The sequence below is a fragment of the Ursus arctos genome, unplaced genomic scaffold (assembly GCF_023065955.2).
Source record: "Ursus arctos isolate Adak ecotype North America unplaced genomic scaffold, UrsArc2.0 scaffold_32, whole genome shotgun sequence".
NCBI classification, from domain to species: Eukaryota; Metazoa; Chordata; class Mammalia; order Carnivora; family Ursidae; genus Ursus; species Ursus arctos.
In genome coordinates this window covers 24715857-24730203 of record NW_026623008.1, presented here as the reverse complement: position 1 = coordinate 24730203, position 14347 = coordinate 24715857, and the positions used below count along the sequence as shown (strand labels likewise).

General features: G+C 47.9%; 1 protein-coding gene across 1 annotated transcript in view; it reads left to right on the top strand.

Moving 5' to 3' along the window:
- The window catches only part of CSMD2 (CUB and Sushi multiple domains 2), a 513762-nt gene that overhangs the window by 424746 nt on the left and 74669 nt on the right, over positions 1-14347 (top strand). Inside the window, 5 exon segments of the mRNA XM_057305507.1 lie at positions 1428-1544; positions 4606-4815; positions 10160-10348; positions 12576-12753; positions 14120-14265. Of these exon segments, the coding sequence (XP_057161490.1) occupies positions 1428-1544; positions 4606-4815; positions 10160-10348; positions 12576-12753; positions 14120-14265 (840 nt within the window).

The following is a 14347-nucleotide window of genomic DNA, read 5'->3' as shown; positions in this document are numbered from 1 at the left end:
CTTTGGGGGAGGTATCATTGCCCTCATGTTTACAAATGGGAAAACTAAGACTTTTAGGATTAAAAAGTGATTGGCACCATCAGGGACGGAAACCTACTTTTCTCTGATGCCCCGCCAACTGTAAAGTGCAAATCAAGGCTGACTTTGGGATAAGACGAGAAGTGAGTCGAGGGAGCATCCCTTGGGCATAATGGCATTTCCCTTCTGGAATCTCACCAGAGGGCAAGGGTTGGTCACCTGCCCCTCGGTCAGAAACATGACTGGGCAGACCAAGGTACTCCCCCCATTCCCGTTCCCTATTACCAAGTTCTTGCTGGGGAAACCACTCGTGTTCACAGCAGCTACTGCTTATAGAGTGCCTGTCACTCGGTCACCGTGTGCATCAATCTCCCTTCTAAGTGACGTGCAGGCCTTTCTGCTGTAACGTAAGGACCACCCCATGACATAGATGCTGTACTTGGCTCCATTTTATAGGTGGGGGAAACTGAGGTTTGGAGGACTTTAGACTCACCCAAAGTTACACAGGAAGTGAAAGCATTGGGATGGTGACCCAGGCAGTCAGTGCTGGAGCCCCCCCCACTCTGAAGCCCAGCACTATTCTGTTTGTCACCCTCTCCCCAAATGCCTTCACTTAGACCCTGCAGATCCCTTCCCTCTGCCTCTTTCTCTGGCTTCCATAACCAGCTAATCCCTTGCAGCTCACATGACCATTTCCTCAAAGCTGTGAAAGAAAAGAATTGATGTCCACTGACCAGGCTGTAATCATGCTCCAGCCCTGCATCTTAGGTGACTCTGAAGTCACCTCAATTGGAGTGTCAGATGCCCCAGCCCCTCATGGTTGGCTCCCCATGGAATGCTAATCACAGTCACTTTGGCTGAGGGCGAAGGTCAGAGACTGAGGGTGGGCCCCTGGTAGGGCTCATCTGCTCACCACCCAACCCTATGGGATATATATTTGTCAAGAGTCCGGCGTGGTGCCTGGCAGAGTGGGGACTCCATGCATGCCAGTCCCCTCCCTTCATCTTTTCTCTTCAGTCTTGGAAGAGTTGATTGGACGGTGATAGAGGGAGATTTAAGGCATAGTGTAAGAAACTGTCACGCTCCTCTTGGAGCAGACTTCTGCTGCATGACCTCACTAAGGGAACTGACCTGCGAGGGGCATGCTCAAGGTCAAGAATCATAACTCAGGTTTGTGGCCAGCTGGGCAGTGCCAGGATGCTGAGAAGCCCTTCCTGAACTTACATACGTACTCAGTTTTGCCCATGTGTGCAGTCGTTTAGGGGAGATGAATCGTTGGTCCCTTTGGATTCTCAAAGGGGTTAATGACTTGGGAAGGGATCAGAAACTGCTGCTCTGTGGGATCATCCAAATGCTGGCCTGGCCCCGTGCATGCTGTCCTAACCCTCTGTCTGGTCTCATTGTCACAGCGCAGTGTGGGGGCACAGTGGAAGAGATGGAGGGGGTGATCCTGAGCCCCGGCTTCCCCGGCAACTACCCCAGCAACATGGACTGCTCCTGGAAGATAGCGCTGCCTGTGGGCTTTGGTAAGTCTGCACGCCCAGGCCCTGGGTGACCCTTCAGCATGACCTTGACCGAGGCAGTAGAGCGCTCCGCCTGTCTACTTCCTCATCTGTTGACCTGTCGTACAATTGTGAAGATCAGTTAAGGATGCTAGGAACGAGGGGCGCCTGGGTGGCACAGCGGTTAAGCATCTGCCTTCGGCTCAGGGCGTGATCCCGGCGTTATGGGATCGAGCCCCACATCAGGCTCCTCCGCTATGAGCCTGCTTCTTCCTCTCCCACTCTCCATGCTTGTGTTCCCTCTCTAGCTGGCTGTCTCTATCTCTGTCAAATAAATAAATAAAATCTTTAAAAAAAAAAAAAGAATGCTAGGAACGAACACTTCGGGAACATAAAATATAGGGAAAATAATCTTAGGGATTGCCATTATTATTATTATCTGAGTAGTAAGCTAAAATTCAGGACTGTGGAATGAGAAATTACTCAGGGGTGGCTGAAAAAGAAAAAAAAATTCTTTTACAGAGACTGAACCTCAAGTTGTGCTTTTAACTTCAATATCCAATTTCTCATCCTAATTAAATTATATAGCCAAGGTCAATATGATATAGAGTTTGCATTCTTTATACGCACATTCTGGCTGGTCTTAAAGAGTGGGAGAGGTTTTTTTGTGGAGATGGAGTATGCCAGGCACAGGGGTTGGCGGGGTGTGGAGGACATCAGTCTGGGCACAAAATTTCATTGCTGATGATTCATTCCCGACTGAGAATATAATTTAACCCTAATGTCTCTGTTAAAGAGAGAAAAGATCTGTAGTGACGTGGAGCTGATGGGTCATCTTGCCTGAGTCACTGCCCTGTTCCCAGGGACAAAATGTCCTGAGGGGATCGCTCCTGCATGGGCCTGGGGCCTGAAGTGTGTGACCTCAGGACTGAAAACCACCTCTCTTTATTCTGTACTGTTCAGCCTAGAGTGGGTCTTCTGGTGGAGAAGGGGCTTTCAGGAGAAAGGGATCCAGCTGGCCTGCTTTACGTCTGTTCTGAGGGGAGGAGAAATGTTGGTGACCCTTCAAAGGATGGAGTCTTATATTTAGTACCATTTATTGGAGGAACCGGGGGGCGGATCAGGGTACAAAATCATGAGGACTTTGGCAGCCTTGGGAAGCTCCAGATCTTAGAGATTGAGGGAAGGGGAGCTAGGAGACCCTATAGCTCTGTAGCCAGGCATGGGCCGCAAGAATCTCAGATGATAGAGGGAGATAGATGGAGGGAGCACAGCATCCAAAGGAAAACGAACTTGCAGTGGGAGGTACATCACTGTTCTTGGAAGTCCTAATGTTCAGCCACCAGAGCTCTCTCACTCTGAGGCCTGGGTGCTTATTCAGCCTCTGGAGAATAAGCCCCCTGCAGGGTGCAATCACAGAAGACCTTGCTTTCAAGTGAATGTTGGACTCCAGTGAGGACCCGAATATGGCACCTGGTTTCAGTGTGTAAAGAACCACTGCATTTACAAGCTATTACCACCAGATGGCAGTAGTCATGCCCAGTTCTTTCCACACCCATTCAATTCAGAAATCGGGAATCCTGGAAGAGCCCCTTTGATGAACAGTGCTGCCCACAGAGTTGGGATGATGCATGGGCTGCAAACCACATGTCCCAAAGTGCTCACTGCAAAACTGTCGGTAATTTGGAAAAAGTCTGCGTGTTCATTAATAAGGTAGTGAATAGTGTGGTTGGGTAATTCATAAAATAAAATTAACTAATATGTAGTTAAAACCAATGAATTTTATCTCTATAATATATCAACAAGGATAGACCTTGAAAAGCACAATACTGAATAAAAAAGTTTACAAAACTATGTGTACAGTATAACAACATGCATGTAAATATTTAAGACAAATAAATCAGACATATATTTAAGAATCTAAAACCGTGAACTGGAAAGATCTCTTCCTGATCCATCAGTGACCCTCAAATGGGAGAGAGCAGGACATATGAAATGTTTTCAACATTATAAGTCAAATATTTTTTGATAATTTAAAATTAAATTATTAAATAAAAAATTATTTAAATAATTAGATGCAAAAAAATCACACACATGTCCCCATTCTGTGAAAATTAGAAACTACAGGTGAGAAATTTTTAAAGATTAAAATCCATCTGTAACCACACCATGCAGAGATAACCACTAACAGCTTAGTCCTCACCACTCAAATGAAACCCCGTGAGGACAAGGACCTAGGAGACCTTGTTCATCCCTGTGCAGTGCCTAGCAGAGCCCTGATGCATGGCAAATGCTCAGTGAACATTATTAGTGAATCAACGAATATCCTTCTAGTTTTTTAATACCAAAATCAGGACTATATAGTACATACTACTTTGCAGTCAGATTTCACAATTAACATAATGGACATTTTCCCACGCACAGTAAATACATTTCTTCAACGTCATTTTTAATCTAATTTTGAGAAATCTCACCGGTAAACAAATACCAATATTCCCACCTCCATTCTGCAGAGTATATCAATATGTGAGTTAAGGGCTTAATCAGATCTATTTAACCAGTCGGGTTGTTAGAAGATCTTGATTAATCCAGTAAGATCCCGAAGTATGAACTTCACTGACAATGTATTTTTCTAACTTCTGAATTGTCATAAGTGTTCTAGAAGATACCAGTATTGAAGCTCATGTCTTTTGATCAGGTATAGTTATTTTTAAGTGGTGATATTTTTAAGTAAAAAGTTCATTTTCGCAAGCTATTTTTGTATTGATAGTAGGCCTATGAACTTCAAATCAAATGTTAGCCCTGAGCTTTGTTTTCAGTAAAATGAAATGGACTCGGGATGGAGCTCTGGAATGATCAATGCCCTTCATTCTGAGTGAATAATATATTTTTAAGTTCAATCCTGCCTCGAGACAGAAGACTGGACTGGATGTTGTCTCCCAGAATTGTGTTCTGGGAATCTCGGTTGAGCGGGAAGCCAGTAGTAGGGATGCGTGAGGTCTGGCAGGAAAAGCTTGCATGAGGCCGCACGTTTGCAGCAGGAGCCTACTGCTTTGAGCACTGTCTGCCTCTGTCTTGCTCCCAGGAGCTCACATCCAGTTCCTGAACTTCTCCACCGAGCCCAACCACGACTTCATAGAAATCCGGAATGGCCCCTACGAGACCAGCCGCATGATGGGCAGATTCAGTGGCAGCGAGCTTCCCGGCTCCCTGCTCTCCACGTCCCACGAGACCACTGTGTATTTCCACAGCGACCACTCCCAGAACCGGCCAGGATTCAAGCTGGAGTATCAGGGTAAGGACAGGGAGTGCCTGTTTCCTCCTGCCCGTCCCCTTCTCTCACTCACAGCCACCATTTTCCCAGCCTTCCACATATGGGAAGAGAAAACACAAGGAGGGCTGAGGGGTGGGGGGCAGGCCTCTCGATGCAGGCTCCCCTTTGGTGGCATGTCTCTCTGGCCCCATGAGGATATCCAACCCCCTTTGACGAGCCTTTTCCAGAGTTAAGGCCCAACAGCACCGTTGGAGGCTCCCTTCTGTCCAGTTCCGACCGCCAACAGTTTTCCCTGAGTGTTCCCATCCGGCATCCGGCATCCCTGAGCGGCCAGCCGGCTGCTTCCCCTCAGCCTTGATAGGCTTACTTAGTCCCTCTGGGTCCTCCCCTGTGTGTCAAGCCAATTACCCTCAGCAAAGCGCCTCCTATCACATGATGGAGGATTCTGGTAGCAACCCTGGAGCGCCCACTGAGCCTTCACAATGAGACGAGCCCATTAACTCCCACTGAGGGTTTCCTAACTATGCTCACTGGGGCTCTGCCTTGCTGAGGTGAAGTCCTGTGATAGGCCCCACTCCTCCTGGCACGCTTTCCCTGGAACAAGCCCATCCACTCCCTTCCCCTCTGTGAGGGGCCATCACCTGTGGCTGTGTGGATTGTACCCAATCTGGGCCGCTATTCACAGTGGCCCTAGGTAGCCCCACGTCTCCCTCGGATGTCTCCCTAGTGGGACTGACCGAACCATTTGTTCTAACCTCTTTTCCCAGATTCTTCCACTGTTTTTCATAATTTCAGACTTTTCTCCAATCTAATACATGCTTATAAAAAATTAAAACATTACAGATATTTTTGTGAGTACATCATAGAAAGTCAAAATTTTCCCATAATTCCATCTCCAACCCCACCTTATGCAGAGATAACGAACTCTTAAATTCGTTTTCCCCATTTTTTCTGTACATATGATATATTATTATATTTTAATCAAAATTGTATCATACTATAAATACTGCTTTTGCAATTTTCTTTTTTAAAGTTAATTTTTATTATGTTGTTAGTCACCATACAGTACATCCTTAGTTTTTGATGTAGTGTTCCATGACTCATTGTTTGCGTATAACACCCAGTGCTCCACGCAATACGTGCCCTCCTTAAAACCCATTAATTTTTAATTATATTCACAGTTCACAAACACACTCACCTTGTTAAAAAGAAAGAAAGGGGGAGGGAAGAAGGGAGGAAGGACAAAGGGAAGGAAGGAAGGAATTAAATCATTACAGGTAAGGCTAAGCTTTCTCTGTCTATAGCCCCCAAACCCAGGCTTATTCCCCAGAAATAATCCCTGTTGTTTTAACATGATCTTTCCAGATCTTTTTCCATGTGTTAACATACATATGTTATATGTTATACATATGTTATATGTTATCTGTGAGAATATGTAATGTTTCATGAACTTTTTGGTTGTATTTCCTATATAAATCTATAGAATGCTCTACATACATAATACTCTGATATTTGGCTTTTTCATCCCTTGTCAGAAATGCATATTGGCCAAGGATTTGGGCTTGTCATTTAGGGAAAGCCTTCAAGGATAGCCTACGAGGGGGGCACCATTGCACCAATTACACAGGCCGTGCCTCTTCAGGAATTCAGGGAGTGTGGTTGGGTTGCCACACCTGGAACACCTTGGGTGGAGGAGGTGGGCCTCTCACACCAGTGAAGCGGTGCTCTTACCCAGAAAGTGCTGGTTCCTTGGTAGTAACAAAGCTGCCTCACCCGGTGACATGGGGTGTGGGCTTGTCACAGAGGCGAGCCCTAACTAAGAGTGCCCATGCCCGGTAAGTGCACGCAGCTTCAGCGGGTGGTGTGGGCTGTCAGAAATGTCACGACACATCAGACGGCCATGTTCTGTCACAGGAGAGACCCGGGCCAACGTGTGTGGTCAGCATTTCCTTCTGGGGCAGATGCATGCCTCTTTTAGGCTTCTCCCACATCTTAGTTTGCTAGGACTGTGCTAACAAAGTTTCTTCCCTCACAGTTCTGGAGGCTGAAGCCCCGAAATCAGGGCTTTAGCAGGGTTGGTTCCTTCTGAGGGCTGTGAGAGACAGTCTGTTCCAAGCCTCTGTCCTCGCTTCTGGTGATTTGCTGGCAGTTTGGAGTTCCTTGGCTTATAGAAACATCACCCCCCATCTCTGGCTTCAAATCCTTGTATGTCTCCAAGTTTCTCCTTTTCATAGGACACTAGTATATTGGATTAAGGCCCTCCCTAATGACCTCATTTCAATTTCGGTAAAATGGCAAAGATCCACTCTGCAAATAAGGTTACATTCTGAGGTACTAGGGGTTAGGACTTCAACATATGAATTTGGGCAGGGGACACAATTCAACCCATAACACCTCTGACAGGCCCAAATGCTCTCTCTGAGGCTCCTCCTGTTGGATAAATGCAAGTACTGATGACACCACCATTGTGACAGGGACAGCTTCTCAGGGGCCTAGCCACACACATTGTGCCTTCACCCCTATGATGGACACAGCCCTGCCCACTGAGTCCACATGATTGGACCAGAGACTCACTGTGTTCCCCGTGTGATAAGCCCACTTATCCCTATAAGAGTTGTCCCCGAGTCCCTTGGACTTCACTGACTTCTCTCCATAGAAGAGATCTATCTACTTCCACAGAGCCCTCATCTCAAGCTCAGCCCCTCTCACACTCACTGAGGCTTCTAAGACATAGGCCAACACCCTGGGCCAGCAGTCCTCTTTGGACATGCCCATTACTCACACTGGAGCTTCACATGTTCTGAGGCCCACTCCTCCTCTGAGGATTTTCCCTTGTTGGGGGGAAGCAAGGCACAAGGACAGCGGGGTTCTCAGTATGCCTTGGGAGGCCCAACACCTCCACTAGGAGTTGGCCCAACGGTATTTCAGGCCTAGAGGTGTCTACCCTAAGGTGGGCCCACCTCCTCCCACTCACATTTGACCTTCATGACTTGGTGGATGTTCCCCTTGAGGCTTCGCTCTGGTCACAGGCCCAGCTACTCCCTCAGTGCCTGCCCGAGCTCCACAGACCTAATGATGCCTGTGAGCCCACTTTGGTGTCAGGCCAGCTGCTCCCCTTCAGACTTGACCTCACCTTCCATTACGCTTCTCGTCTGTGGTGGTCCCAACCTCTGGGACTGGGTTGTCTCTAGTGCCAGAGGCCCAGGTCCTCCCACCAAGGCCTCCTAATTTATGACAGGCCCAAATAGTTCTCCCTTCCCAACAGGTCCCTGTTCTCTACTTACGTGCTCCTTAGCCCCATGGAGCCCCTTGTACGCAAGCTCTGAACACTCACCCCAGGTTTTCCTTTATGAAAAGACTCGTTTCCGAAAGGGCCACCTACCCTCACTGAGGCATTTCTATGGAGCAGGCCCATCTCCCTGCAGTCCCATGACTTCCTCTGAGGAAATCCAACTCCTTACTTTTTCTCAGAATTCCTCCTGTTAGACACTCTGAACTTCCTAGGCTGGAGTTTTCCTTTCTCCTCTCAGGTAAATATTCCCATAAAATTGTTACTAACAGCTTAAGCCACTCTTACCAGGCCTCTCAGTCAGACAGGCTTAACTAGGTCATTAAAACTTTTCGGGAGATCATGTTTATAAAGAACTTAGCAAAATGACAAGACACATAATTGTTCCAAAATGTTAGGCATCATTATTCATATTTCAATAATATGAATGTTTCAATAATTTTAATAACATTATTAATAATTGCAGTTGTGGCACTTTGTTAAAAATTGTATCTATTCCCACCATAGCATCTCCATTTGGGACAAACCCAGGAGCCCTTCTTTAGGAAAGCTAATGATTCTGCTCGTTAGGGTTCATTTCGGCCTATAGCCCCAACCTCTCCCTTTGAAGCTTCTTCTGGTAAACAAGCTCTGAGATTTTTCTCCGTTTGAAAGCAGTCCAGGTACTCTCACTTAAGTGTCTCTTTTTCTAAAAAGTCCCGCTCCTTCTGCGTGAGACGGTTCCTATAAGAGACTCTGCCTTGGGCTGCTCCTGACTTCTGACGTGCAGCCGCTGTCTTCTGGCTCCTCGCCATCGCTGGGTCCACAGGTTCCCCGTGAGGCTTCTCATTAGAGGCCAGCCCATCCATTCAGTCACCTCCCTGAGCAGTAGGCTCCCTGCTTTTCTACTAAGACCTTTGTTTGCCGAATTGCCTAAACCCCCTGCTGCTGACAGGGCCTCCCTCATGTCTCCGTTAGCTGACCCGCCTACCCGCTCCCACCATACCTGCTCGGTTTTTTTGACAGACCCAATGACCTGGATGATTTCCCAGTGAAACCTGCCCAGTTCCTCCCACAGAGGCCTCCCTCAGTGAGATTCTGAATGGAAATACACAACACAGGCACCGTCCCAGAGGGAGGGCTTCGGAAATGTCAGCTTCGTGATCATTGTTATTTATATTGTTATTACATGTAATGAACGCATCCTACTTCCATGGAGCATTCATTTGATCTCTGCTCCCACTGAGAATTTCCACTGTCAGAATGCTCTGTCTACCCCACTGCCAATTTCCTGTGTAGGAAGGGCCCAACTCTGGCCACAACAGCTGTTGTCTTCCCTGTGGATCTGATTAATCAGGGTCTGTGCTCTGTGCACGTCCTCAGCAAACCCCTCAGCAACCTCTCTCTCTGGTACTTCCATGAAGGCACCTCCTTTTTGAGTTGGGCTCACCCTTCTCATGGAAGCAGCTTTCTTGCTCTTTGGAGAGGCTTCCCTATCTTACAGTCACACACATTCCTTTTCATCCAACGATTCCCTCTGGAAAGTTTCTCTTCCACCGACAGGCGTGGCTTACTCCCACCAAGTTCCTCCACCTCGAAAGGTTGTGGTTTCTCAGAGTCAGAAACCCCACTCAAGTCCTGCCCTGACTGTTTTCTGTGTTTGTGAGCTAGCACGTGGTTGTCATGGTTAAATGAGACGAGGCACATGAAAGCACTGAGGTCAATGCCCAGCCCCAAGCAGGTGCTCAGCGAATAAGGGTTCAACCTAGCCTTGTCTTCCTTGAGCCTCCTTTTCCCATGGAGACAGTAATAACAGATAAAATTTATTGAGCTCTTACTGAGTGCTGGGACTGTGCAAAGAGCTATGTGTATATTAGCCCACTTAATCCTCACAATAATGATTTTCTAAATAAGAAACCTGAGGCATAGAAAAGTTAAATGTCTAGCCCAAAGCCAACAACTGGTAAATGGCAAGGGTCCATCTGAGTCCAAGTCTTCGTGCTTCACATTATGTTAATTCTCTGCTGTTGCTATATTCTGGTTCAGGAGAAAATGTACAGAGAGAATAAAGTGACCTTCTCTCCTGATCTTTTCCAGCCTATGAACTTCAAGAGTGCCCAGACCCAGAGCCCTTTGCCAATGGCGTTGTGAGGGGAGCTGGCTACAATGTTGGACAATCAGTGACCTTCGAGTGCCTCCCAGGATATCAACTGATTGGCCATCCTGTCCTCACATGTCAACATGGCACCAACCGGAACTGGGACCACCCCCTGCCCAGGTGTGAAGGTATGTCCCTCCCTCATCCCTGGTGATTCTTCCTAAGGAAACTGATTCAGAGTACTCCCATGTTCTGTGGAATCATCCATGCTGGGAAGTCCAGGCAGACCTTGTCCATCCTGTTTTCATATGGAATGGACCCAGCCTATCCAGGGAAAGAGTCCAGGGGACAGACCTCTGGGCCAAGCTTGGGAGGACCTGGAGGAGATGTAGGTCACAGCCAAGGGAATACCTACTCAGCCCTTGGGAAGATCCAACCCTGTCGGAAGGGAAGACTCTGTAATCTTTATCTCTTTCCTGAGATCTACACCTGTATATCCAGTTCCTTACTAAAGAGATTCACTTATCCAGAGGCATCTAAATCCTAATACATTCAAAATTAAAGTGATCGTCTTTCCGTAATTCAATGGAAGTCCTCATTACTGAAGGGCACCTCTAGTCACCTGGTTGCTCGGCCCTTATTTGGGCACCTCCGTCTCGCCTATCTGACTTACTCACCGAGTCTTGATAATTCTACATCCTGATTACCTTTCAAATGCATCCACTTCTCTCTATCCACTGCCTCTGCTTTTATCCCTACCACCACTTGGACAAGGCTCCTTGCTGGTCTCCCAGCCTTTGGTCTTGCTCTACTCAATGCATTTTTCACAGTGTAGCCAGTGCGAGCCTTCCAAACCATCAACACACTCCAGATCCTCCCCTGTTCAGAAGCCAGTAAGGCATCCCCATCTCTCTTGGGGTAAATTCCCTTCGTGTAGCGCACCGTGTCCCTTGGGTCCTGGTCCCTGCATACCTCCCAGTATTCTCCGTTCTCACAGATTTTATGTGCAGCTAAGCTGAAGTGCTTTAGTGGTCCCAGTGCGCCATGTTCTCTTGCCTCTGGTTCCTAGCACATGCTGTCCCTCCCTCATGGAACATCGCTCTTCCCTCTTGCTTTGTCTACTTAGCCTTGTCTGAATGGGAACAATACCAAGAATCCTTTTCTACCCTCACAAGACCAGGTGAGGGCCTCCCCCTGTCACTCCTGTGGCATTCCGTGTTGACCACGTGTCCCACCCTGTGCTGACATCTACAGAGGCCGGTTTACTTAGCTGTTCCCCAGTGAGCTGTGAGTGCTACAGACCAAAACCACGTGCCTTGGTATCCTTGCTCCCCTTGCTCCCCTTGCTCCCCTTGTTCTCTCCAGGCTGTGCCCGACCCTGACGCCGAGTGGGTGTTCAGTATGTGTAGGAGGGATGGCGTGTCCATGCATACCCCTTTCAGGATGCACGTGCGGTCACAGGAACCCCATCTTCTGCCTGGAGGCATTGGGATTCTTTCTCTTCACTCTGGTCTGCCCCCATCCAGACGTCTGCTTGATGCCCCATGCCAGCCAAATACACTCATTATTCTGAACCGGGGTTGGTTGGTTGGTTTGTCCTTTTTCCTCCTCCCTGATAACTAAATTGGAACATTATGGTGACTTCAAGTCCTCTTCATCCCCTTATCCAAAGCCTAGATCAGAGTGAGCCCAAAATTGGGTGTCACTTTTGGGGGACAGGAAGATAGGTAGAGAGGATCACAACTAGGCAGCAAATGCCTTCCCTGCGAGCTAAGTGCCAGGCTAGACGTTTTACAAGCATCAGTTCACCTAACCGCCGCCACGGTCCTACAAGGGGAGTGCTCTCAGTCCCATTTTACAGGTGAAGAAAGAGAGTTAACTACTGACTGAGGTCATCTAGTTAATAAATGGTTTAGCCATGATTTGAGCCCAACTTTAGCTTCACCACCAGAATCATTTATCTCTTAGGTCAAGACCAAAAGTACCACTCTAAGAATCTTAGAGCAAATACAAAGAGAGATAGAGTTTCATAATTTCTTAGCTCATCCCAGCAAAAGTACTACAGCCCTCATTCTGACATCTGTCCTCCACTCCATACCTAGGAAGGGAGAGGGGAGAGCTTTAGTGTGCCCTTCCTTCTGAGCAGGTCTCATCCATAGGAAGAAGGGGGCCAGGGGCTGGGGCTGGCCTACAAAGGTACCTGCACTGAAGATCAGGGGCCAGATGGGGAGTGGTGTGCTGAGACTGGTGGGGGAAACCACGCACGGTCATCCTCAGCCCCATCACCTCTCCCCATCCCACCTGACCTCCTTGAGCAGGGTGCTGGGTACTGGCACTTCATAAAGGAGTCATCTGAATTTTCAGGTGGGGGGTGATCTCCCACACTCATCTGTGTTTGTGTCCCCTCCCTGGCAGTCCCCTGTGGCGGGAACATCACCTCTTCCAATGGCACTGTGTACTCCCCTGGCTTCCCCAGTCCATACTCCAGCTCCCAGGACTGTGTCTGGCTGATCACCGTGCCCATTGGTCATGGCATCCGCCTCAACCTCAGCCTGCTGCAGACAGAGCCCTCCGGAGACTTCATCACCGTCTGGTAGGGCCAGCTGCCATGTCGACAGCCAATTAGAAAGGGGTATTAGCTGGGCTCTAAACTGGGTCATTCAGCTTTTTGTTCAGAAAACCAAGAGCTGAATGGTTTTTAAATGGTGGTCAGCTTCCTGGCTTTCAAATAAACATAGTAAATGAGGGCTCAGTTTCAATTACCCTCTGTGACTCCTTGAAGGGAGAGGAATGGGAAGACAGTGGTTTCCAACCCAGAGTGCTGCTAGGGGTCAGAGTACCAATGGGTGGGTGTGTGAATAGGAATGGTCATAGATACACAAACTTTTCTCATTTTTTTCCAGGGTCCAAACCAAAATTCTACATTTACCTAAGATAAGCTACCCAGACTAATGAAAGAGTTTTGGGGTGGAATTCTGTGAAGGCCCACTGGTCATCTCATGCTGAACCAGTATTGTCCAATACAACGTTGTGCAGTAATGGGAACATTCTATATCTGTGCTGTCCAGTACGGTAGCCAGCAGCTACAGGTGGCTGCTGAGTACTTAAATGTGACTAGAGTGATGGAGGAACCGATTTTTAAACTTTATTTAATTTTAATTAATTTAAATGTAAAGAGCCACATGCGGCCTAGTGGTTACCAAATCGACAGTTCTGCTCTGAGTGATAGTTAGAATATCTTGAAGTGATTTTAAAATGGGAGTATGAATTATGAGTCAATAAGTGTAGTCTCCTAGATAGTTCTTCCCAAACCACTGGATCTTTGGACAAATATATAATTTAAGAATTCTTTTGTTTAGGGGGTTACTGCCATTCTGGGAATCCGCAGGGGATAGTGGGAGTCTCTTCCCAAAATTCCCAGGGCTGGGTAACTGTAATCAGACTACCCCAGTTAATTTCCAGTTTCCTTTCCAGGCAATTATTAAGAACAGATAGGAGGGACTAGATACGTTTCCAGGGAAGAAATCCTTTGCCTAGAAAGGCAATATGGGTATGTCTCTGCTTGGAGACGAGGAAGTGGGGCTGGCATGGATAGCAGCATGAGCTTCCTGCAGCCTTCCTCAGCCCATCCTACTGCTGCTCAGATGAGAGAACCTGCCCACGGCTCCTGCTTCTCAGCTGAGACTGTTGCCCCCAGGAGCCATTACAGAGGCTGGGCTGGTGAAGAATCAGATGAACGAGGAGTCAGTGTGTACTTTGCCAACTCTATCAGCTCTGTTGGCAGACTGAGTTCGGAGAGATTAGAGGGAGGTGCACAGGGCATTGGAGAAAGACAATGTTGGGTGCAAGAAGAGTCACAGCCTCCCACTCCAGGTCTCTGCTAAGGCCACTGATGGGACAGCCAAAGCAGGCAGCCATGGTGACTTGTGACATACCAGAACCTTCTTTCCTGTGTGCAGGGATGGGGCACAGCAGACAGCTCCACAGCTTGGAGTCTTCAGCCGGAGCTTGGCCAAGAAAACATTGCACAGCTCGTCCAACCAGGTCCTGCTCAAGTTCCACCGTGATGCAGCCATGGGTGGGATCTTCGCCATAGCCTTCTCTGGTCAGTATGAGAGCCTGGCAGGGGAGGGAAGCAGGCTTTCAAGTCAGGGCCGAGCTTGATCCCTGGTTCCACCATTCCCAGT